Raw genomic sequence first — 26,123 nt, 5'->3', positions numbered from 1 at the left:
AGAACAATGGTTTTTCCAGCTTTCTGACTCATTACAAATAAAGATGTACAAAATATTTATCAACTGGTATGTTACATCTCTCTATTATATAAAAAAAGTCTTGGGACGAGACAAGACTTTTCCAGAGATGAGACGACATTTTCCGAGAGATAATTTCAGGTCCCGTGAGACGAGACTTTGTGCCAAGAGATGAAGTGAAAACCTAACAGGTCCAAGCGGGGGTGGAAATAAAAGACAAGCAGTAGAAGAAGAAAAGACAAAGAGTAGAAAACAAAGTAGAACGTCGTTAATGAAAGTAATAAAATTCGAAAGTCTCAAAAAAATGATAGTAAAGATTGCGTTTGTGCTAACAAATGGAAATTATTACTCGGTGAAAAATCAGAACAGTGAAAAGAGATAGAATATATGGACATAGGTGATATGACAGAAGTATGTAGATATTGGGCTTTAAACTTTAAGTCGGAGACTTGTAGATCATCTAATTCGTGTTGCCATCAGGGAAAAGTAGTGTTTCTTCCCAATGAAGAGGCGTACTTGGAAGAATTAAAAGATTTGTTGTTGGGTGAAAGTGAAATCCACATACGTGAGCGGCAGAGACGCAAAGTGGCTGGTGTGCCCACGGTCCATGCACTTCTCAGTTCCTGCGCTCTCTGCTTCATGCGGGGTCAGAAATAAAAGACAAATTGTAGAAGACAAAGTAGAATGTGGTAAAGAGGCTCAAAAACGTTGGCGCAATACACATGCAGAGCAGGTTAGAGATTATGAAAGTACTAAAATTCAAAAGTCTCAAAAAACTGATAGTAAAGATTGCAAAAGTGAAATCCACATACGCGAGCGGCAGAAAAGCGAAGTGGCTGGTGCGTACCGCAGGCCGGGGGTTTGGCGAGTGAAACAAACAGGGGGCAAAGCCTCCTAGTATTACTAATTTTACACTCCCATCACATAGGCTCAGAATGAGGATGAGATTCACTGGCTGTACCAAACAGGCCATATCTGGTTGGAGTGCTTTGGAAAGCATTTAAAGATGGTGAAAGTCCATCTGTATTTTGGACCAGCTCAGATACAGGGTTCACTGGGTACCAGGATGAATATGGAAAAAAAAAATGATGTAAAATGCCGATGTTTATTTTTTTTTTTCCTTCCTTCCTTTTCAGTGATTTTCTCATTCTACCAGGATACATTGACTTCACAGCTGACCAGGTGGTGAGTTGCCTTTTCACCTTTCAGAACCTCTCTGTTTTGTTCCAGTCAGTGTACACTTCCAATCCTTCTCCTATACATTCTGTCTGCTTCTTGACCAAATTGTGCCCGTGATTATTTTTTTTTTTGCAACTTAGTAATACAGGTTAGCTCATAAGAAATAATGCTGCACAATTTACTTAAAAGGCATGTAATTATTTTCAATGTTTGCTTCAAGAATGAGGATATATTTTTTTGTCTATCAATTTTCTTTTCCCATTTCTTCCTTATCTAGATATATAAAAGTCAATGTGTGTGTGTGTGTGTGTGTGTGTATGTATGTATGTATGTATGTATGTTCCAGCATCACTTCCGAATGGCTGGAGCGATTTTCATGAAAGTTGGTACACTTGTTTCTCATTGGTGGACTAAAATGATTGCAGAGTGAAATCAACCCAAGCTCCACCCCCTTCTGGGTAGGGTGGGGGGTGATCTTGCAGTCTTGTATGCATGTTATCATCCAGTTGACACTTGGAATGACCACCAGAAGGTGATCTGGAGGTGACTGCCAGCATTCTTTGTGTGAGCAGCACCGCGTCCCTGTTGCTTTTGACATTAAGTAGAGTTGGCTGGTTCCAAGCGTCAACTGGATGATAAAATACAATCAAGACCGCAAGACAAGCACCTTAGTGAATCTTAATTTTTTGTTAATGTATTTTTATTTTTAAAGTTGTTTTTTTTTTTTCAAACAATTTTCCTCCCAGGCAGCACTGGGTATTTCAACTAGTTCATGTTAAAGTAAAGCCCATCCCAGCAGCAACTAACATATGGCACTGACACACTAATACACATATGTTTCAAGGCTTCAGATTTTAGAGTAGAGAAATGTACACAGATACACATACAGTGTAGGGTTTACACTGAAGGCACCCCAGCTTAAAAAACAAACTGACGACCAAGTGCTAGGAAAGTAGCATGGTAGTGCAGTGGACAGACTATAGACTCAGACCCTTCATGACTGAGTGAAATGAATAGAAAGTCCATAATGCTAGCTATGATGAATCTGAAGCATATTTTGCTTTTCATATATACTGAAGAGATTTGAGATGGCTTATTGTCACACATCCAGAGCTTTAGGAATAAATCCCTGCCTGTGCACTCCTTGTGTGGACACTGCATGTTTTCCTTGTGTCTGTGTGTGTTTTGTCACCGGGTATTCTGGTTTCCCTTCTACATCCCCAAGGTGTATGATAAGTTGATTGCCAGCTTTAAAATTGACTGATATTAGGAGTATGGGTGCAGGGTTGTGTGTGCCCTGCAATTGACTGTTGTCCTATCCAGAGTTGGTGCCTCCCTTGCATCTGACAATGTCACTTTAGGCTCTACTCCATGTAACAAAGAACTTAATCTTGTGGATGTGAGGATTGATGAATGTGACAACTAATATCCTTCCATCCTGTTCATAGCACCTTTCTGTTGATAGAAACATCATATCTATGCCCTTTACAGAAGTATGCTTTGTAGACACTTTATTAAGGTTGGGCATTGCATTTTGTATTTCAGTTGTGGTCATAACCAGTTTGAATTTGAGTAAAATGTCTCTGATTGCTAATGGGTTGGCACAGTGGTGCAGCGGTTAGTGCACTTTCCAGTCTGATCACTGTCTGAAATTCAGATGGAAAAATGAATGAACAAGTACATCTCTGTATCAGTCTGTCTTGTACAAGAGTCCTATCTAGTTCATTATTGAAGGGGCAGAAGTAATAAAATGCATTAACAACATGGTTATAAAAATTGTGTTCTGAGATTTTCCAGGTAAGAAAGACAAGTTTAGAGGTAAGGTTGTTATACTCTCTAATCATTGATTAGCACATGCAAGTAAGAATTGTACTGTGCCCTGAACATGTGAAAACAATGACCCAATAAAACCTATAAACCCACCTTTGTGGTGTTCACATATTCTCCGTGTGTCCCCATGGAATTTCTTCATGCACTCCACACACCTCCCACCTTCTGAAATGCACGTATTTGCTTAAGTGGCCCCGTGTGTGAGTGTGTGCTCCACAAAAACAGTTGTCTTATTCGGATTTTGTTCTTGATCTTGTACCTGGTGCTGCTGGGATAGGCTATGGTTCCTTGCAGGCTATTAATGGGAAAAAAATTGAGTGCAATGATAGATGGATTGTAACACAATTTTAAAAAAGTAGGGATATGCATTCACTTGCAGTAAATATAAGCTTTTTAGCACTGGTGAGTAATGTATAGTCAGTCTGTTTTATTTAGGACCTGACCTCTGCCCTTACAAAGAAGATCACTCTGAAGACACCTCTGGTGTCGTCTCCCATGGACACAGTGACAGAGTCTGACATGGCTATTGCTATGGCGGTGAGTATTAATGGATAACGTCACTCATATGGTGAATAAGAATCCATTAGCATATTGTTGTGACCCATAATGCTCTGCTTGCCTTTATCCCAGCTCACAGGTGGAATCGGGTTTCTTCATCACAACTGCACTCCAGAATTCCAGGCCAATGAGGTCCGCAAAGTTAAGGTAAGAGACAAAAATGGAGATGATTTTTGTGGTGGGGCTGCTTACAGAGTGATGTCAGTACAAGTTGGCCTTTGCCAGTTTTATTTTTTTGTTTAAACACATGCTTCTGTGCAACACAGTGGGCAATGTCATGATCTCTCAGCACAACGTGGGATCTGTCACTGCTTTCTTGAAGTTTGTAGATTCTCCCCAAGTGTGATGATTTGGTTTTCCTTTCACATCTCCATTTCATGTGCAGTTGGCGATTCAAAGTTGCCCCAATGAGGGTGAGTGTGCCCTGTGATGGACTTGCACCATGTCCATTGCTGCCCTCTATGACCCTAAACGTAGATTCGGTACATGAATAGAATTGTAGTATCATCCTATTCAATTATTCAATTTAAAATTATATATTGAGCACATCTGTCTCGTTTAAAATTGTCCAAAATGTCTCCAGGGCAAGATCCAACCTGCAAACATTGCAATCGAGTTTCAGCCTCATTGGGCCTGCGCCAAATTAACATCATTCTGGACCAAAATCTTTAAATACCTTTCAGATAGACTTGGTGTCACAATCCCTCCTAACCCATTAACAGCGGTGTTTGGTGGACTCCCAGGTGAGCTTAAAGTGGAGAAGGACAAACAAACTGTAATTTCCTTTACTACACTATTGACATGTAGACTTATTTTGCTCAACTGGAAGAATCCTAACTCACCTCTTTCAAGTCAGTGGGTAACTGATGTTATATACTATCTGAAATTGGGAAAAAATCTAATTCTCACTTAGAGGATCTGTACAAAACTTTTTCAAAACTTGGCAGGATCTAATCAATAACATTTTAGAATAAGCTTTTAAATTGAGGAAGTGGATTCTCTCCCCTCTTTTTTTATTCTATGTGTTTTTATTCATTTATTAATTTATCTATTTATTTTTACTATTATTAAAGTTTTACTCTGCTGGCCTAGCTCTCTTTCTCATGGGTGGGGATTGATTTGTTTCTAACCTAGTTTTATTAAACTTGACTTACTTGTATGGAATGTTATTTGATTTTAATAAAATCAATAAAATGCTTAAGAAAAAAAGAATTGTAGTGTCATCCTTATCAGTAAGATGTAGCCATGTGCCTGCAGGGCTTTGGAAGTGCAAAATAAACTGACTTTTTTGAATGTTTGTCCCTATGATTTGTTAACTATCATATCAAAAGCTATTCTAACAGGAAACTGTAAATGTTTTAATACGAATGGCATGTCAAGTTCGACTTTGGTGTCTACTAATGTTATCTGCAGGAGATGTACTACATTACCTTTCTTGGATACATCCTTCTTTCTATAGTAATTCAGCCTGTAAATGGGCTGAATGGCCTGTTCTTGTGTAGAGTGTTCTAATAAAATGGATGGTGTTAACGTTTGTAGATATTCTTCGGGATATTGTAAGTTGATGTTTTCATCTTCCGCACCATCACCACCAACTGTTTCAGCATAGTCTATTGATATGCATTTAACCAATTTGCCATGTAACCGATAGAGTTTTTGTGTTAGTTGTTTGACTTCATCGTTTCTTGGTGCTAGGATTGCCCGTGTACTCATTTCTTCTGTTGATAACCCTTCAGGATGAAATTCATTAATAAGATTTCGACATAATACGTCTTCTTTTATTGGGAACTTAAAGTGAGGAAAACATAAAAATTTATAAGAGCTAAGATAGCAGGAACTGTGTGTGTCAAAAGCATTCACACGAATGAGAGGTGAGAGGACCGTGTGCATGTTAGAGTATGGTCGAGAGGAGGGCGTGACTTGAAAAAATCTCATGGCCAAAGTCTCGTCTCGCGGGACTTGTAATTATCTCTTTGAAAAAGTCTCGTCTCAGGATTTCCTTTTATAATAGAGAGATATGTAATTTTATAGCACACTGGACTCAAAAGCATTAATGATGATAGATTGAATTGAATTGAATTTCTAACCTTGGTGGGCTGGTAAACTGGTAAGTGGTTGAAGAAGCACTTAGCTGTGGGGACATGTAATGGCTAACCTCTGTCACATTTTGTTTTTATATTTATTTTTTTTTGTAGAAGTATGAACAAGGCTTCATCACAGATCCAGTGGTGATGAGTCCCAGGGAGCGAGTTCGGGATGTTTTCCAAGCTAAATCTCAGCATGGATTCTGTGGCATTCCGATTACCGACAGTGGCAAGATGGGAGGAAAGTTAGTAGGTATCATTTCCTCCCGAGACATCGACTTCCTGAAGGGTGAAGAGCATGACCTGCCCTTGTCAGAGGTTAGTATGATCTCAGTATAACTGGTGAGGAGATGCCGTTGTCACATGAAAAAATGTGGTTACTGGGTTTTCTTAGATATGGATGCAGAATATGATTTGGGTGGGGGTACCCATGAGTAAGGTCTCAGTGGCATTATTTGGTTTTGATCGTTGAGTGTTTCTTTAGGCCAGGAGTCTCCAACTCCAGTCCTAGAGAGCTACTGTGGCTTGCAGGTTTTCATTCTAACTCTTTTCTTAATTAGTGACCAGATTTTGCTGCTATTTAACTCTTTGCCTTAATTTTAATTGATGCACAACTTAAGATTCGGGCCCCTTAATTATTTTCTTTTTCCTTAATTAGCAGCCAAACACTATTAAGACACAAAATGTAGCAACACATAAACAACAACCTGCATCCATCACATAATAAGTGAAAATAAAGAAAGGTTAAGGCCTCATCTGCTCAGGTCCACAAAACGTTTTGACCGCGCTCTTTTTAAAAAAGAAAATCAACAGTTTTGGAAATGTCTGCCATGGCAGAATGAGCGCCATGGAGTTAAATAATGGGTTTAATTAGCAACGAGAATTGGCTTCAAATTAAGAAACTGAATGAAGTGAAGTTGGTTGGAATTTGAGACCCCAACTTAGTTGATCATCTGTTGGCTCACTTCATATCAAATTTATTTTTGGGTGCCATTTAAGGAAAAAAGAATCAATTCAGCAGTCAAGAGTCTAAAGAAAAGTCAAATAAAATAAAGGGAAATATTTAATTAGCAGCAAAAACTGGTCACTAATTAAGAAAAGAGTTAGAATGAAAACTTGCAGCCACAGTAGTTCTCCAGGACTGGAGTTAGAGACCCCTGCTTTAGGCTAATGTGAAAACTGTTGGAGAAGTGGAGTGTGTGTGAGTAAAGTCTTGATAGGTGACTGTTGTGTGGTTGGATTGGGTCTTCTGGCAGCCATCTGAATAACACCAGGACTGCCAAAAGCAAAGATAAATGGTGCCCTTATTAACAAAATAAACACAAAGGAAGGATTCACAAAAGGGAGGACACAACATACCAAAGCAAACAGAAACAAAACCCTGGTGTCTATCTGGACACAACTACCTGCTGAGGTGACTCCTTCTTATGAAAATACGGCCAAACAGTTTTTCTTACCTCCTGCCTTTCTCTTTCTCTCAATCCAAGACTCCCCTTTTCCTAACAGCTGAGCTTTTGCCCCCAAACTCTGATTCAGACTTCTTTGTTGTAAGATGGATATAAATCCCCCCTGTTGAGGTCACTTTTAGCCAAGCCTCAAAAACACTTCTGAAATGGGGACACTTCCTTTGGGGTTTTTGCCCTGGTGGGTTTTCAGTTCTTAAAAGCCAAGGTATTTCTTTAAAATGTGGAGCCTCTTGCTGCTCCCTGAAGGCCACGTGACATTATGGCCTTATGTCTCTTTTGCCTTTACTTTTCTCTAACTGAAGTGATGCTGAGGCACCTACTGTCTAATGTCTTGGTGAATAAATTGCATTCTTCCATAAAGGCTGCATCCCATTTTCCCTTCTACTGGTTGCCCCTAAACCTATATAGGATGTAGCATCCCCTAGTGGCACGTGCACTCCCATGGTGGCATATGCACAGCCTTTCCTGCTGCCAGTGTGATTGTGTGAGTCTTCCCCTCTCTCTCTCTCTGCCCCGGGGGTCTCTGGTTGGACCTCTTCCATGTGCCATTATCACAGTGCTATTGCTCAATCAGGTGCCTCCTCCCATTTGGTTTGAATGTAGGTGAGGTATGTAAGGCTGATAGAGCTGTAACTGTGGTTTCAGAGAAATGGACGTTTATCTATTTATTCTTGAGAATGTGGAGATTGGTGGATCAAGTGGAAGGTTTTGAAAGTGCACTAAGTTTAAACTTTCTTTAGGCCCACTCACATTTCACAACAGTTGCCAACACATTTCCCACAGCAAAAGTGCCAGAAGCACATTGTGGAATGTGAATGTGTCAGAATAATTCTATTATGTTTTAAGTAGCCAGTGTCTCTGCATGTAAGACTGGCACGTGTTGTAACAGCAGCCACTGTGGTGATCATGACGATGCCACTGTGCCACACCAAGTGGCTCAAACATGGTTGCTAAAGTAACTGGGTTTACACTGTAGGGTGTTCTGACTTGACGTAAGACAGAAAGAGATTTAAATGTTAAGGATCAGGAGGAGGAGGCATAGTCAGTAAACAAATTAAATTTGCAACCAGTAGTTTTAACCAAATCACAAAAGTCTTTTTTGAAAAGCAAGATTCCGAGCTGTTAGTAACAATGAAATGAGTCGCAAGTCTGCACCACAGTTAGTCTCGGATGACCCAGAAATGAAACGGCATGTTGCTCCAGTGACATCAGACGTGTTGCACTCCAGAATCATCCTGGGTAAACTTACCATAGCTTCAGTTGCCACAAATACTTTAAAGTGGTGGCACCCATAAACAATCAATGCGGCAATGTAACCAGACGCAAAAAATGTCTCAACATTAAAATAAGATCTTGAAGATGAAAACGAAAACAATTTTTCAATTGAATTCCCTGTCTTTCCAAAATATCCACAGAAAAACATCATAAACGCCAATAATAATAATAATTCTTTGCATTTATATAGTGCTTTTCTCACTACTCAAAGCACTCAGCAATTGCAGGTTATGGGCCTTACTCATGGGCCCAACACAACAGAGTCCCTATTGGCATTTAAGGGATTCAAACCAGCATCCTTCCAATTGCCAGTGCAGATCCCTAGCCTCAGAGCCACCAATCATAACAGGCGGTGCTCACAAGTACTTACTGAACAAATATAAAAGAGAGGGGGGCTCAAAGTATTAAAGCAAGAAAGATTTTATTAAATTACAATAAAAAAGGCTAAAAATATATTTGCCTACAGGGCCTACCTAGACAAATACCAGGCCTTAACTACCATGTTGTGTAGGTGGTCCTTTACCCACAGCACCATTCTATCGCTTCCGTCCTTCTTTCACCAATAATCCTTCTCCACACCCTGGCCTTGACTTCATTCTTCCTGCTGTGCCTTCACCTATTGCTCACATCTTGATTCCAAGCTTGGCAGCATTTTATTTGGAAGGGGCTTTTATATATCTGGATCAGTACACCTCTAGGACTTGTTTAGAATGTTTCTTTCTATGGTTTAGGATCTCTTATGACTGCGGTTCCCTTTGTGTCTGTCTGAGGCCCATTCACATGCTAGACACCACATCTAGCTGGAAATGTCTTCCTCGGTAGTTAAAGATAGTTTAGAAGAAAAAAAAATAAGCAGTGATAGCACAGTCGCCTCTGTTGTCATTGAAATTGACTGTTATATTAATATAATTATGAAGAAAAAAGACTTCATAGTAGAAATCCCAATTAACCTTTGGGCCCCACATTGATTTTAAAATGTTTTTTTAAAAGAGTAGAGCAAATGGAACTTGGAGAAGTGTCTAGGCTTTCAGTGGATTCAGAAAGTAATCAGACCCTTTCATATACAGCCACTTTGTGTTGCACATTTAAATTCAAATGGATAATTTTGCCTTCTGCTGCTGCCTCACAGTAAGAAAACTTGGATTCATGTCACCGGTCCTCACCGAATGGAGCTTGTATTTTCTTCCTGCGTCTGTGTGGGTTTTGTGGGAGCTAAAGAGTTAAATGGTTAAAAAGTCTGAAATGTGCCTTGATTGGAAAACTGTCGTCTTAGGCTGCAGCTGTAAGTTAGAGAATGGTTTAAGGTCACAGTACGTACACAACCTCAAACAGCTCTGGAAAAACAAGCAGGCTGTAAATTTCATGCACAGACTTTAAGGCCAGCAGCTGCCCAAATGAGAGCCCTGTACGGGGAATGGACTTTAACCGATTAGAATAAAGAAGATAAAATTTACAAAGTGGGATTTTTGTGGTTTAACAAATCAGTGAATTATTATCAAGGTGCCTTATTTTTGTAGCCAATAAGATGTATTCTTTTATATGACTAGGGGGCTTTGCCCCCTGCTCACTTCGCTCGTCACCCCCCGGGCTGGTGCTATACCCTAGCCACTTTGCGTTTCTGCCACTTTTCATTGCAATTGTTACATATGAATAACAGAACTAACTATTTTACATTACAGCAAGTAATTAACCATAGTAAAAAATAGTAAAACGTAATAATTTGAAAGTAAATTATGTTTCATGTTGAGTTAGAGATATTCATTGCATTATACGATTTCGTTCTGTTTGGCTTTGAAATTAACACGCAAATACTTTTTAAACTTACACTTTTACTGTAAAACTTCTGTAAAAACTATTTTTTGAATTAAATTTTCATAAATATCGCTTTGAATTTTGATTCTATGTTTGGACTTACATCGTGACAACGCAACGTATAACTGCCCGTGAGTGAATTTAGTTTCTTTCTCTCTAATAAATAAACTGACTTTTTCTAAAGTTTGTCCTAGTGATTTGTTAATTGTCTTTGCAAAAGCAATTCTAACGGGAAACTGTAAATGTTTTAATACGAATGACATATCAAGATCTCCTTTGGTGTCTAATGTTATCCGCGGGAGATGTACTACATTACCTTTCTTGGATACATCCTTCTTTCAACAGTAATTTGTGTGGTGGAAGACCAGACGGTGTTAACGGTTGTATATATTCTACGGGATATTGTAAGTTGTTGTTTTCATCTTCCATACAATCACCACCAACTGTTTCAGCATAGTCTATTGATACACATTTAACCAATTTGCCGTGTAACCGATCATCAATTTTCGTGTTAATTCGTTTGACTTCATCATTTCTCTGTGCTAGGATTGCCCGTATACTCATTTCTTCAGTTGATAACCCTTCGGGATGAAATTCTTCAATAAGATTTGGACATAATCAGTCTTCTTTATTTGGGATCTTAAAGTGAGAAAAATGTAAAAATTTATAAGAGCTGAGAGCAGGAACTGTGTCTGTCAAAAGCATTCACAAGAATGAGAGGTGAGAGTACTGTGTGTGTAATATGGTTGAATGGAAGGCGGGACTTGAAAACATCTCATGGCAAAAGTCTTGTCTCTTGGGACTTGAAAAAAATCTCTTGGAAATTGTCTAGTCTCGTCTCAGGAATTTCTTTTATAATAGGGAGGTATAACTGAGATTTGCAAATCTTTTCACATGAGCTGAGTGAGTACAAATCAGACACTGTGTCTTTGTTTGAGGTATTCCTCCTGTTAATCTGTAAACTGCAGGGATCTCCCTTTTCATGAAAAATAAATGTATGAAGGACAAGCTTCCGCCTGCCTGGTTCATTTAATTGTCTGACAGACAGAAGGGGATCCTTTTCTTCCATAGTTTCCTACCACCATCCAAAGACATGCAGGTTAAGTGAATTGCTGATTCTAAATTGGCCCTAGTGTAGGTTTTGGGTGTGGGTGTGTGTGTGTTTGTGTTCGCCCTGTGATGGACTGGCGCCCTATCCAGGGTTTGTTTCTGCCTTGCATTCTATGCTAACTAGCAGCACCCCATAAGACCCTGGTCAGGATTAAGCGGGTTAGACAATAACATTGACATGATCCATCAATCGACACTCAATAGAATTGTGGGAAGGATGAATGCAGCCAAATACAGAGAGGTCCACACAACCTCAGATGGGGCAACACATTGCCTGTCGGTATGACAATGACCTGAAGTATACAGCCAAGAGATCCCTGGAGTAGCTTCAGGACAACTTTCTGACTATCCTTAAGTATACCAACCAAAGCCCAGGCATAAACTCCAGAGAACATTTGTGGAGAGACCTGAATATGGCAGTTTAAAGGTTGGAATACTGGTATAAATGGCAGGTTTTAGATTTTGATTTTTAATAAATTTGTAAACCTTTCTGAAAATGTGTTTTCACTTTGTCATTATGGGTTATTGGGTGTAGATTGATGGGCAAAAATGGAAAATGTGTACATCTAAAATTAAATCTACAACACAATAGAGTGTGCAGAAAGTAAACATTTTCTGAATCCACTGTGTAGCAAAATGCCAGTGAGACTCCATTAGTTCTGTTGATGTCCATTTTAGGTATTAGTACTATTTATTGTATTTTCAACTGAGGCCAATTCAAGAGTCAAAGGTGTTGGATTTGAAGATGAAGAATGGTGTGGCTTGATTCAGTTACCTGAGCTTCTATTTGTTTTCCCTACAGGTGATGACAAATAGAGAGGACCTTGTGGTGGCTCCAGCAGGGGTCACCCTTAAAGAAGCTAATGAAATTCTGCAGCGCAGTAAGAAAGGTGAGGGTCAGAAATAAAACAGGCAGTAATCTGTCGATTGTATTAATCTTTTTTTATGTTTGTTGACGTCCATCTTGTTTATGCCGAGTAATGCTGCATTTCGACTGTAGCATTGGCTGTTGAAAGTCCATTGCTTTTTGTAAGGTGGTATGGATAAACTACTGATTGTAAAGTGAACCATCGGAAGGTACACAACTCTTATGATGGACTGGTGCCCTATCCATAGTTTGTTCCAGCCTTATACTTTGCACCCCCACATTGGTAAAATATTAGTAAGTGGGTTTAAACATGTATTTATAGATAAATATCAGAAAACTAGTTGTTTTTTGCTGTGTACCCTCCCCCACCATAACCTATCATCTGTGGGCGAGGAGCAAAAGCTTTAGATCCGCCAAAAATTTCGATCTCCAGTTTTCAATGGATCTCGAAGTTTTAGGGTCCCCGATACCGAAAACATCAGTATCTCAATGATGTGCGTGTGTGTGTGTCAGTTTGTGGGGGACGGTCTATAGCTAAAATGGTTGGACGGAAAAATACCAAACTTCAAACATAAGCTTGTTATGAGATGACAATGTGCTGATTAGTTTTTGAGCCAAAGCGTTCAAGAGAAGGAGGCACTGTAAAGAGACCCTCAAATACCGTAATTCTGCAATTAATTATGAATTCTTCTTGTAAATTGCTATCGTAGTGACATATTTTATGATCAGAAACATCAGCATCAGAGCAATGTTACAGTTCGGGTAACTTGATTCCAAGGGTGCAAAGCCTACTGACGTTCACATCCGAATTTGTACTCTTAAATACATACAACAGTCTTTATTTCTGTAGGACACACCATTGTAAGACACTTTATAAGTCCTTTTCCATAATTAAACTATTTATAAAAATGTTTTACAGCTGGATCACCAGCAGACTAAAGGGACTCACTCAGGGCCACACACACGATTGGTGACAGGAGTTGAATTGGGAGCCTTAAGGTTTGGGGTCCAATTCCCTTTCCACTAAACCTCACTTCCTATTTCAAGTACCACTTGGGTAATGTATTGTGTAATGGCCTGCCATAGAGACTAGAAAATAAGACCATCGTTCCATGGCTCCATTGCTGCAGTCTTGAGCACATTTGACAAATTCTCGCCTCTACAGAGCTCTGCCTTTATTGCTATTTTTCTTCCTTAGCAATTGTTCCAAAAACTAATTTGTATATCACATCACTGTAAACAAAGATGAAAGATATAGAATCTAGAGCTGTATAGAATTTTGAGCAGCTGGCAAATGTAGTATTTCTTTCAAGAATAGTTTTCTTTGAGGCCAGTTCATACTTCTTTAACCTGATTGTAAAAAAAAGCAAATTAAATGAATATTAATACATATTAGTAGTGTTTACATTGGGCCTGTACTTGCTGTGATTCAATTACTATAGTCCCCTGCTACTCTAGTAATTTTTAACTTAACAGCTTTCTGTCAATCCAAAAACCACCTTCTGATTGTATGTTGTTACATTCAATTATTTTATAAAATGGAAGGCTCTTAGTAAAGTGCAATTTGAAATGTTCCTTTGTTTACTCACTTTACAAATGCCATCACAGATTTTGTTTCTACGTTTCAACTTCACATTTTCAGTGAATTCACATGTTTTAGGTGTCCTTTGACCAAAGCAGATGAGATAAAATAAACCCATTACGTCCAGCTGATTTTTCTGGACTTGTTAGGACATTTTCTGGTGTTCCCAAAAGAACATGAGAGGTAATTTCTCATGTGTTTCACTGTTTCCTCTGCTTTTCACATACAGTAGGCCATTTGTGTCATTTCTTGGTGTAGCACATAGATTTGTGTGAGAAGTTAGGCTGCATTATGACCAAGATTCGCATTACTTTTTAATTTGTGTAGCTTACACTCAGGAAGACTCCATAAGCTAGAACTTTATCTGACATGATTATAATTGATCTTTTGTTACAAAGTAATATGCAAAATCCATATTGAGTTTTAGCTGGCTGTTTACTAGCTGTCTGGAGTTTCTGGCATAGATAAAGCAGTTGAAGGTATCCAGGTGTTCACTCCAATGTCTAAAATGGACTAACATGTCCTCTTTGACCGGCACTCCCACAAAGGAGTTTGATTGCGCTTGTGAAATGCACTCCTGCTGTCTTGACCCGTGTCCAGTCTAGATGTTTGTATTGTATTATACATGCATTATTTATTGTTGTCCATAGCTTGGTGTGTCAGATGGGGTATTAGTAGTTTTTTTTTTTTATTCTTCTGACCACTTTTGGAGTGTGTGAGTCAGTGGGCACAATACAAAAAGTTCACTCTGAACAAAACATGGCACAGATCTTCATGTTTCAAAATACTAGAAGCAAAATGATTTGGACCAAAATTGCTCCATGTTTGTGCTCTAACTGCAGCACAATTGGAGAAACAGAATGTATATGTAGACATTGAAAAATATTAAAATGACATATTTGAGTTATTGAATAAAAGTAAAATACTCTATCATTGGGTAAACTCATTCACTTAATAATTTGTTGGGTAACACTTTAGTTTAGGTACTGCATATTACCCATTAACATTAACAAAGGCTTCTTTCGGTCTTCCTAACACTTCTGACACATCACTTGATGGGTTATTCCTCTGTGCAGTGAGACATATTGATGTAATAGTAAAATTTCTTGTTAACATGAAGGATTCTCAGGTCTTGTACTAAATATGTCATCTCAATAGAAGTCTGTTTTGGTTTAGCCACCTCAGACCAGTCCAAAAGTGATGTTTGTCAGCAGGTCACATTATAGAGGTGAACAAACACTTTACTGCTGCTTTATAAGTGTTAATGAGGACCCAAAGAAGTGTTTGTTAAGGTCTTCTTACATAGTAGTAAATGAATAAGATGCATTTTTGCAGTACCTAAAGTGACACCATTTGTTGTTGTAAGAGATGTGAGGATATTTATAATTAAGTAGCTACATTAGCTGTTGAAGATAGGAAATAGAACAAATTGTAAAATATTTGATATTGCCCTGAGTGTACCCTCAGTGGCCTTTTGTGTCTCAGCCTCTCTTGATCCGATTCCAGTAGAGCTCACTTCTCAGACTCTGTCATTGTAAAGTACCTCGCTCACCTCTTGTCCACTTTTTCTGACTACCACCAATGGTAGACGGGCCCCCATTACCCTCTGTGAAAGCATCATTCGTTTCTTGTGCACACTTCCTGTCTTTGGAAACGACTTGGACTGTCCTTCATTAGTATTTACCAAGCCAACATCACTTGGTACATTACTCTCTTTGTTTTTGTTGAAATGCTCCATTTAACTTCTTTTTTTGTAAAAAAATGTTTTTTTAAAAAAGTCACAGAGATTGAACTTCATACCCCTGTGTATCGTGTTGTCTTCCCTACCTCTGAGCTACCAAAGACAAAACGAACAATCAAATCCCTTGGAAGGGAAAACCACACACACACACACATTTTATTATATACTAGCTGCTTGTGGTGTTCAGGACAAATAATTCAGACATGAGTGTCAGTAGGGTTTGCGTCCTAGGAACCAAGTTACCCAAACTATTCTGTAACATTTCAGTAATTATTTACCACTCTGATGCTGATCTTTATGATCATAAAATAGGTCATTACGATAGCAACTGATGAGAAGAATTCATAATTAATTGCAGAATTTTGGTATTTGAGGGTCTTTCTAGAGTGCCTCTTTCTCTTGAACGATTTGGCTCAAAAACTGATCAGCACATCGTCATCTCATAACAGGCTTATGTTTCGAGTTTGGTATTTTTCCGTCCAGCCGTTTTAGCTCTAGACTGTCCTCTACAAACTGACACACAGACAGACACACACACACCCATCATCGAGGTATCTGTATTTCAGTATCGGGGGACCCAAAAACATCAAGATCCGTCGAAAACCGGAGATCGAAATTTTCGATGAATCTAAAGCTTTTGCTTCTCCACCATGGACAAGAAGTTATGGTGGGGGAGGACGCAAAGCAAAAACAACCAGAAGACTCCCTAGCAGTTTTATTATATTCATAAACTTGGAGTGATGTCAGTTAACTCTCAGTAATTACCCAGTGCCGAGGATGTGGACCCATCTGTGGTTGCTGCCCCACTTGGTGACGCCATATCTTAGCCAAATTGCTGGCATAAGAGTCCTATTAATCTTTGTCATGAGAAAATTCCCCAGACAGACGTTTTTAGTGAAACTTCAAGCCTTGCCCTCCGTTGGTGAGGTGTTTTACTTACACATTGTTGTGCTGCGGCGTTTGCTTCATTTTGATGTTGTTTTTCTTTATCTGTGTCATTAGCACAACGTCATTGTTGTATGGCAGCATTTGCTGCCCACTGGTCTTTCATAGTGAGAAGTGAGGTGCGTGCAAGTGCCAAAAAAATGTAAAAGTGCATACATGCGCCATCTAGTGGCTGTGGTTGAGCATGAGAAGAGTGGACTGCTCCGTACACACATACACACACAGAGGTCTTTCGTTTATATATGTCTAATAGTAGGTTAGTGGCTCAGATTTGAAGGTTGGGAGACAAAGTGCAGAGGAGAGATGCTGGGTATATTGGAAAAAGGATGTTAAGGTTAGAGCTGCCAGGCAAGAGTAACAGAGGAAGGCCTAAGAGAAGGTTTATGGATGAGAGAGGACATTCAGGTGATTAGTGTAACAGAACAAGATGCAGAGGGAAGAAAGATATGGAAGAAGATGATCCGCTGTGGCAATCCCTAACGGGAGCAGCTGAAAGAAGAAGAAGATGATTAGTGGCTTTACTTTTGTTAAAGCCAACCCTTAGATAGACTTTTGTGATGTTTCCCACTGCATCTTTCCTTTCTCTCCCAGTTGAAGTTCTACCGGTTGCATTCTACTAAAGATTACTCCATCACATTCATCTTAACAAGCCAAATAGTACACTTTATTAATAATTTCAAATATTATAGAACTAAGATAATCTATTACATGTGAACACCACAGGCTGAAACCAAAGCAGTTGATTTTTCTGGACTTGTTAGGAAATTTTCTGGTATTTCTAAAAGAACACAGAGGTGGTTTCTCATGTGTTTCACTGTTTTCACCATCTGTTACATGTATGGTGTTCCATGCAGTAATTCATTTGTGTTGTTTCTTGGTGTAGCACATGGATTTGTGTGAGAGGTTCGGCTACATTATGACCAAGACTTGCATTACTTTTTAATTTTTGCAGCTTAAACTCAGAGAGGCTGCATAAGCTAGAACTTTATCTGACACGATTATAATTGATCTTTTGTTACAAAGTAACTTGTAAAATCCATATTGCATTTTTAGTTGGCTGTTTACTAGGTGTCTGGAGTTCCTGGCACAGATAAAGCAGGTAAAGTTATGCAAGCGTTCACTCCAATGTCTAAAATGGACTAATATGTCCTCTTTGACTGGCATTCCCACAAAGAAGTTTGATTGCACTTATGAAATGCACTCAACCGTATCTGTCTTTGTGTCAGGTCTTTTATGCAGAGTCTAGATGTTTATATTGTATTATACATGCATTATGTATTGTCTTCTCACCAGACACGGCAAGCTACAGTTTTTTTTGAAGGCCTAACCATGACATGTTGGTAGGCTCTCTACTGGTGTACCAGAGCAGTCTCTGTTTTGAAGCAAGGCATTACTTTTCACAGTGGAGTCCGAGCTTGTAAGTACCTGTGCACACACACACACGCACACCCTCTGCTACATGGCTATTTACTGGCCTTACAGAGACAGAGGTTAGGATCTTGCACTGATATAGCATATTACCACACCCACCACACAACAAACCACCTCAGGATCCCATATTAGGACCCGAGCACAGCCATGCAACGGGTGACATCACAGCACCACACTTGTTTGAATTGAGTGGATCAGTGGCTGGAGTGCCAATCCTGCCACTAAATCCCCTTGCAAAGATGGAGGACCTGCTTGCAGGGCTGGAAGCAGATTGATGTCATATCCAGGTTGGAGCAATTGCAGGTTAAGGGCCCAATGGAGTGGAATCACTTCTAGCATTTTTGGGATTTGAACCAGCAAACTACAGTGGTACCTTTGGTCACGACCGTAATTCATTCCAAAACTCTGGATGTGACCCGAACATAATTTCCCTATAAGATTGTATGTAAATACGATTAATCTGTTCCAGACCATATGAACTGTATGTAAATATTTTTTTAAGACTTTTAAGCACATTAATAGTTAATTATACTATAGAATGCACAGTGTAATAGTAAACTAAATGTAAAAACATTGAATAACACTGAGAAAGTTTTCTCCATTGTTCAAGGTTAACATTGCAAGAGTTCGCGCTATAGCGCTACAAACCGCTTGCTGTAAACACATTTTTTTGAGTTTTAAGCACAGGGAAAAAAAAATAAGTTTGAAAAATCTTTAATTTATACAAAAACTAACCCTAAACAACCAAGAAAACTAACTTAGAATGAGTCGAGTTCTGGCGTGAAGGGAGTGAGGAGGAAGTAGATGTGTGGAGAGGAGGTTACAGTTTTGAGGGAGAGACTGAACACGTGCGGAAATCATTGGTGCGTACGAACCGGAAGGGAAACTGGCCACCAGTGTTTTTGTTCGCCACCAGAGCGTGTGGTCGTGTGATCGTAACCCGATTTGTATGTGTTCGGAAATGTTTGTGACCAGAGGTTCTACAGTATATCCCTAGCCTCGGAGCCACCAGTCCCCCTGGCTTTGCTGAAAGGATGTTAATTGGATTACAGTTTACATCTTGAGCTTGGGCAAAGCCTACCCATTTTACGCTTGTACCTGAGTGTGCCCATCACAGATGCTGGGCAGGGGGTGGGGGAGTGTGTGGCATCAATTAGCAGTACAAGGAAGGCCTGGACTAAAAATATCCAGATCAGTGCGGGATTTCAGTCCTGAAGCCAAAAAAGACAACACAAGTTCATACGTTATATCAAATGGAAGGCAGAAGGCTAGATGAACACTGGCTTATAGATGTTGGATAATGGTATAGACTGAAGAGAACCTCAGTTCTGCCCATGTACAAGTCTGTTGGAACACGCATTGCAAAAGTCAAGTTGGGGAGGATGGATTAGCTGCCTTCTAGCTAGAGCAGGTGCAGCACCAGCATCTCTTATCCTCTGATTTAGCAGAGAAGGCCTTAGCAGAAAGGACAGCAGTGTTGTGCAAGTTCACTCCTCACAAGAACTTGCACAAAGTTCAGATTAAAATAAATAAATTCACGTTCATAGTTCACCATTTCAATTTTGAACTAGTCATGTTCAGTTCATTTTTCTATTTTTTAAGGAGTGAGAATAAATGACCCATGAGTTTGCTTTTTTCAATTTTACATGCCTTATATTATAGACTATTACAATGTTCTTGAATAAAATACCATAATTATAAAATTACACTTTATTGAGTTATACCTAGCAACAAACACGTATAACCATCTATGCTAATATCCTCCCGGTCAAAAAAGAAATTAAATAGATGCAAGTATACATATAAATGACCACTCTATTTCCAACCGTGTGACACAAATGGTGACTGTAGAACCAGCATGTAGGTGAACTAACCGATTACACTGCAGGTCAAAATTTGCGTCACATATTGCATGTCCAATGGGGAAAAATATAAAGTGGCATCACGAAGTACAATGTTTTCCTAAAAGTGAAAGCAGAGCTTCACTGTGTACTCGTGTCAGCCGGGGTACAGCTTAAGCACAAGGAGGCAGACACAGATGGTGCATATTGGATTTTACATTATTTTTTCCAAAAACAAATAAATGGCAAAAAATTTGTACGAAATAAATATTCGTGAAAATCCATTATTTGTGCTTATTTGAATACCGTATTTGGCTCCACCCCTACATTACAGGGTAAGGCAAAACGTTTAGTCTGGACCTAAACAAGATCCAGAATGTCACCTAAAACTGAACTTGCTCACGTTCACGTTCTTCACTTGCAAATACGTTACGTTAAGTTTGCCATTCTTAGAAAAATGAGCGCATTCAATGAATGTGCGTTTTTGAACGAGTTCATGCACAACACTGCACTGTTCAGTACCAAGATGCCCTGATATCACTTGTGAAATACTTTGACACTGTTCTAGTATGGGTAAATTGTTCGTGCCATACATTAACTGTTAGGCCTTTGTCAGAGCTTCTTTGTAAGTCTTAATTTATTTTATAGACTTACAGAAATCTGTTGAAACTCTTAGGTAAGCTGCCCATTGTGAACGACAACAATGAGCTGGTGGCCATCATCGCCCGCACAGATCTCAAGAAGAACAGAGATTTCCCTCTCGCCTCAAAGGACAGCAGGAAGCAGTTGCTGTGTGGTGCAGCCATTGGGACCCATGAGGATGACAAGTACCGTCTAGATCTTCTTGTGCAGGCTGGAGTCGATGTGGTAGTACTGGTAAGTTAAGGCTGGGATGCAGCCATGATGGGTTATACTGCCAAGATAACACTTTGTGTAACTGGAATCTTTTACCATGACAGGATTCCTCGCAGGGAAACTCCATCTTCCAGATCAACATGATAAAGTACATCAAAGAGAAGTACCCAGAATTGCAGGTGATTGGAGGAAACGGTGAGTCTCTTAACTAGCCTCCTGATTTGCAGGAGTGCTCAGCCTTTATGGTGAATTTCAGCTAATGTGGTCTTTTCTTCTTCTCAGTTGTGACTGCTGCTCAGGCTAAGAACTTGATTGATGCTGGAGCTGATGCCCTCAGGGTGGGAATGGGAAGTGGTTCAATCTGCATTACTCAAGAAGGTGAGTTTTGGAGTAGTTTGTTAGGGTGGTGCACGTGAACTTCCCTATCTTTGCAAAGCCACAAGGGAAGAATTACGGTCCGATCCATGTTCTAGCACCCAAACTCATCCGCTCATTCATTGTCCCCAATAATGTTTAAGAATGGCTTCCTGGGGTTCCTCACTGATACAGTGTTGTTCCTGTCTCTTTAGCGCCACCTTCTGTCCCACCTGATCTAAAGTCTCACAGTCCAAAATGTCCCACTGTCGTAACGGGATTCTCCAGTAAGTCCCTCACACCAGGGTAGCTCTTTTTCTCAATGGCTGAGTTGTGTGGGCAGACTCAGGCTGGCATGCAGGGTTTGCCATTGCTGGACTTACTAACGGTTATTTGTACTAACTCCAAATTGGAAGCCACTTCTGACTAACTGATGGACAAAGATGACCACCACACATTCCCATACGCATGCTACCAGCTTCTGTTTACAAAAAAAAAAAGACTCTGTCAAAAGTCATCTTAGGGTGCCCTTATAGTGCCACATTCACAATCCCACCTTTTACTGTATTACTTTTGATCATTTGCCAAAAATAAAACGGCCAACCATTGCTGTCAACTGCCCCTCCATCTCTCTAAGGTTTGCTGTCTCATCTCATATATTCTTTAATTCAGTCATCATGAACTTTAATATCAGGCAACTGGATGTTAGCCATACTGAGAGGATTGGACTTATTTGATGCTCCGTTGAACTCTTTTGTAGTTTAAGTTAATAATGTTGGTGAACATAATGTATGGAGCACCAGTGTATTCTCATCGTTGAAGGTCTGGAAAGAAGCATAAGATGTGGAGGTAGTGATGGAAGGCCCCCTTTACTAACCTTGTATGAACTCCTACCCTAGCCCCCATTTTAAGTTTCCATTACCTCCCAGAGTGCAAATTATGCCTGCTGAACACTGTGCTGAGAGCCCACACCAGCCCTGCTGATGCCATCCAGGCTGCATGGGATACCTGCCAGCATTGTTCATGCCCTTGTTGGCAGCATGAATTTCTCTGTATACTGTTGTACAGAACCTCGAAGTCTCAAATCCAAAAACTTGGATCTCTTCACTTCTAGTACTAGCATGCGGAAGACCCCAGGCCACAGCTGTGTACAAGGTATCGGAGTACGCCAGACGCTTTGGAGTACCCGTCATTGCAGATGGAGGAATTCAGACTGTCGGGCACATCGCCAAAGCACTGTCACTTGGGGCATCCACAGGTGAATATGGCTGTATTCTGTTTTTACCTTATGTATTTCGGGTTGTTATTTTGAGGGTTTATTTTCCCATCATCCATTCTATACTCTGTAGTTATAGATCTTGTAGCAGACAATGTCTACTACTGCTTGTACGAGTCCACCTGCAGTTAAGAAGGCAAAATGTGGCTATGAATAGTCAATATATTTGATGGAACTATTCATACCACCATATTCTTCCAAAGGAATCCCTCAAGTAGTCAAGGACTTGTCCATATTCTGGACATATGTTGGTCTTCCGGTCTTGTCCAATTCTTTTAAACAGAAGGACAGTAAGATTTTGTCAATTTCATTTTCTGTTAGTGATGATGGGGTCACTGCTGGCTGCCACAACGGAAGCCCCAGGAGAGTACTTCTTCTCAGATGGAATTCGACTCAAAAAGTACCGTGGGATGGGATCATTGGATGCAATGGATAAGAACCTGGGATCTCAGAACAGATACTTCAGGTGAGATATTCATATTGGTGGAGATACTTCGGGGGGGAAAATATGTCAGTGCTTGCTTACACAGTGCCTGTCTTGTTTCTTCCACTTAAGTGAATCAGATAAGATCAAAGTGGCCCAGGGTGTGTCGGGGGCAGTTCAAGACAAGGGCTCCATCCACAAGTTCATCCCTTACCTGATTGCTGGAATCCAACATTCGTGCCAAGATATTGGAGCAAAAAGTCTTACACTTGTCAGGTCAGCTAACCCAGACTTGGTGGCTGGGTTTACTGTGATCTCCAGGCATGTGGGTTCGTCCATCCCCAAGGCATAATGCATGGAAGTTTCCCCCTTCAGCATAACCCGACTTACTGTCTCTCTCAGGGCAATGATGTACTCGGGAGACCTCAAGTTTGAGAAGAGGACGTTGTGTGCTCAGGTAGAAGGTGGTGTCCATGGCCTCCACAGGTGAGATCTCGCTCCACGCACTATACAAATGAAATGACTGACACATTCTGGAGGGCTATCCTACTGGAGAGGTTAGGCAGAGCATCTTTTATGGTGTGCAGTTAGTGTTTATTACGTAATAATAAGTTTTTATAAGCTGGTTTCACATTAGCACTATAATTCCCTATAATTCTACCCCGTCAGGTCTGTCTCACACCTCATTTTCCCAGTGCAGGGATAAGAAAGCCATTCTTGATGTAATTTCTAAATCTACTGGCTAACTTTTTCTCCTCCGATTTACTCATCTGACTGACGGCTAAGCTCAGTGCTTCATTTTATTACATATATTATTTCATTTCATAGATAGAGTGTTGCATCACCTAAAGAAATGCAACATTGGCTATACCTGATGAATATTTTGAAAGAATGTGTAATCATTTAATTTTTATTTAGCGTTGTTCATAGTGAAGAGCAAAGTATAAAACTAAGCAAATCACGATAGGAAGGCCTAATAAAATATTTCCATATCCCCCCCCCCCCCCCCATATAAAACACACAGGGATATAGAGTACACTGCAGGGCCAATTGGTCCCAGCCCCTAAGCCAGAAACAAGCTTACAGCAATCATCACAAAGACAATTCCACATACCACAAGAATCAAGATTTTTTTTTTTTTATAGATAAGTAATTACATTGAGCATATAATAAAAATTAGAGAATAACTGCTTAAGACCAAGTTTGATTGTTATAAACATTTCAATAATAAGTTAATCTAGCTGAAATACCCATTGCTGTCTGGGTGGAAAGAAATTTTTTTTTAATTGTTTGAGAAAAATATAATTAAAAACAAAAAACACAACTTTAAAAATAAATTAACAAACAACGAAGACTCACTAATGTGCTTGTTTTGCCGTCTTGATTGTATTTCATCATCCAGCTGACGCTTGGAACCAGCCAACTCTATTTCATTTGCGGTGCTGCTCACACATAAAGAATGCTGGCAGTCACCTCCAGTTCTCCCTCTGGTGGTCGTTCCGAGTGTCGACTGCATGATAACATGCATACAAGACCGCAAGGTCACGCCCCACCCTACCCAGAAGGGGGTGGGCTTGGGTTGATTTCACCCTATGGTATTTTTAGTCGACCAATGAAAAACGTGTACCAAGTTTCATGAAAATCGCTCCAGCCATCCAGAAGTGATGTTGGAACACACACACACGTACATTGACTTTTATATTTATATATATATATATTATATATATATATATATATATATATATATATATATATATATATATATAAAACAGAGAGAGAGATAGATATAAATAGATTACTGATGGAAGAGTATTATTTTGCACATCTGCTATGGCTGTGCCCCACTGGCCTTTAAAACAGTTAACAAGAAAAGAAATTCCACAAATTAACTTTTGAAGAGGCACACGTAGTAATCAGGATGATATAATGATTGTAATTCAACATTTTCCAGTTCTAAATTTCAGTACTATTCTAAATGAAAATAAATTTGCAAGACTGTGGCATTTTTTTTTTCCATTTAAGATTTTTGTTTTTTGAAGAACAGTTTATACATGGGCATCAAGCTTGTATTTTATATTTGTCGTAAAAGCAAGTGCCAAGCATTTAGGCATTAAGTCTATAGATCATAATTTCTTTCACATTATGAAAAAATGTACATTCAATCAGATATGCCCAAACATTTGACTGGTAATGTAAAAAAAAAAAAAAAATCTCTGCTGCTGCATCCTCATTTAAGAAAAAGACACGGGTGTACAGTAGTAGCCAAATGTTTTGCAAAATTTGTGGCTTCAGTTTTTATGGTGGCAATTCATATAGTTATATTATTGTGCAGAGTGATCAGATGCATATTAATTCATTGCAAAGTGATTTATTAGCATAAAAAGTTAACTTTCACAAAAACCCATTTTTACTTATTTTGGAGCTGGTACAAAATGATCAGTTAAAAGTGTCCAGAAAGCGCTAGGACCACCTCCTCCTAAGGAGTCAGCTACACAATTGTGTTGTCACCAGTGCAGAGGCTTGCTCAGTACTGGCAGCAGGTGGACGTATCAGCACACACAGTGAGGCAAAGACTTTTGGACGTGGCTTTATGTCAAGAAGGGCAGGAAAGAAGCCATTTTCTTCAAAGAAAAACATCAAAGACAGACGGAAATTCTGCAGGAAGTACGAGGATTGGACAACAGAAGACTGGTGAAAAGTTTTCTTTTGGATGAAATCCACTGCCGACTATTTAGAACATGTGTCTTACCAACAGTGAAGCATCCTGAGACAGTCCATTTGTGGGGTTACTTCTAATCCAAGGGAGTGGCCCCACTCACAATTCTGCCCAAGAACATTGCCATCAATAAAGAATGGTATCAAAACGTCCTGCAAGAGCAGCTTCTCCCAAAAATCCAGGTTCAATTTTGTGATGATCTCTGTATTTTCCAGCATGATGGAACACCATGTCACAAGGCAAAAGCGACAACGAAGTAGCTCAGAGATCATAACATTGAAAGTGTGGACCCGTGGCCAGGAAACTCATTAGATCTTAATCCCATTGAGAACCTGTGGGCAGTTCCCAAAAAGCCAGGTGGCCAAGCAGAAGCCCACAAGTTGTGATCAACTCCAAGAACTAAAAACACAAGAATGGATCACACTCAGTCAGGATTTAGCTCAGAAGCTGATATCCAGCATGCCAGAGCGAACTGTAGGAGTTATGAATTAGAAGGGTCAATACTGTAAATATTGACTCTTTACATACATTTGATGTATTGCCAATAAAAGCCTTTTGAAACTTATGAAATGTTTATAATTGTTCTTCAGCATACCATACAAACATGTAAAAAAATAATCTGAAAATGCTGAAGCAGCAAAGTTTACAAAACACATTTGTGTCACTGCCAAAGCCTTTGGCCACTACTGTATCTCTTCATATGCTGCAAGTTGTCTGGGCATATTGCAGTTCATATACTATTTAGTTTATGTACATTA

At 39.6% G+C, this 26,123-nt stretch overlaps 1 protein-coding gene across 2 annotated transcripts in view; it reads left to right on the top strand.

The window, feature by feature from the left end:
- Positions 1–26,123, top strand: part of impdh2 (IMP (inosine 5'-monophosphate) dehydrogenase 2) — a 30,931-nt gene that overhangs the window by 4,029 nt on the left and 779 nt on the right. The window contains exons 2-14 of one of the 2 annotated variants that reach the window (XM_051921240.1): positions 1,155–1,203; positions 3,463–3,564; positions 3,658–3,732; positions 5,781–5,987; positions 12,135–12,222; positions 20,417–20,616; positions 20,700–20,790; positions 20,878–20,973; positions 21,165–21,236; positions 22,064–22,207; positions 22,547–22,691; positions 22,782–22,925; positions 23,052–23,135. In XM_051921240.1, the coding sequence (XP_051777200.1) occupies positions 1,155–1,203; positions 3,463–3,564; positions 3,658–3,732; positions 5,781–5,987; positions 12,135–12,222; positions 20,417–20,616; positions 20,700–20,790; positions 20,878–20,973; positions 21,165–21,236; positions 22,064–22,207; positions 22,547–22,691; positions 22,782–22,925; positions 23,052–23,135 (1,497 nt within the window). The remainder of the gene's footprint in view (positions 1–1,154; positions 1,204–3,462; positions 3,565–3,657; positions 3,733–5,780; positions 5,988–12,134; positions 12,223–20,416; positions 20,617–20,699; positions 20,791–20,877; positions 20,974–21,164; positions 21,237–22,063; positions 22,208–22,546; positions 22,692–22,781; positions 22,926–23,051; positions 23,136–26,123) is intronic. The other variant, XM_028824061.2, reaches the window with a different exon arrangement.

Source organism: Erpetoichthys calabaricus, chromosome 18 (assembly GCF_900747795.2).
Source record: "Erpetoichthys calabaricus chromosome 18, fErpCal1.3, whole genome shotgun sequence".
NCBI classification, from domain to species: domain Eukaryota; kingdom Metazoa; phylum Chordata; class Cladistia; order Polypteriformes; family Polypteridae; genus Erpetoichthys; species Erpetoichthys calabaricus.
The sequence above is the reverse complement of the archived record's forward strand: the minus strand, read 5'-3'. Positions and strand labels throughout refer to the sequence as shown.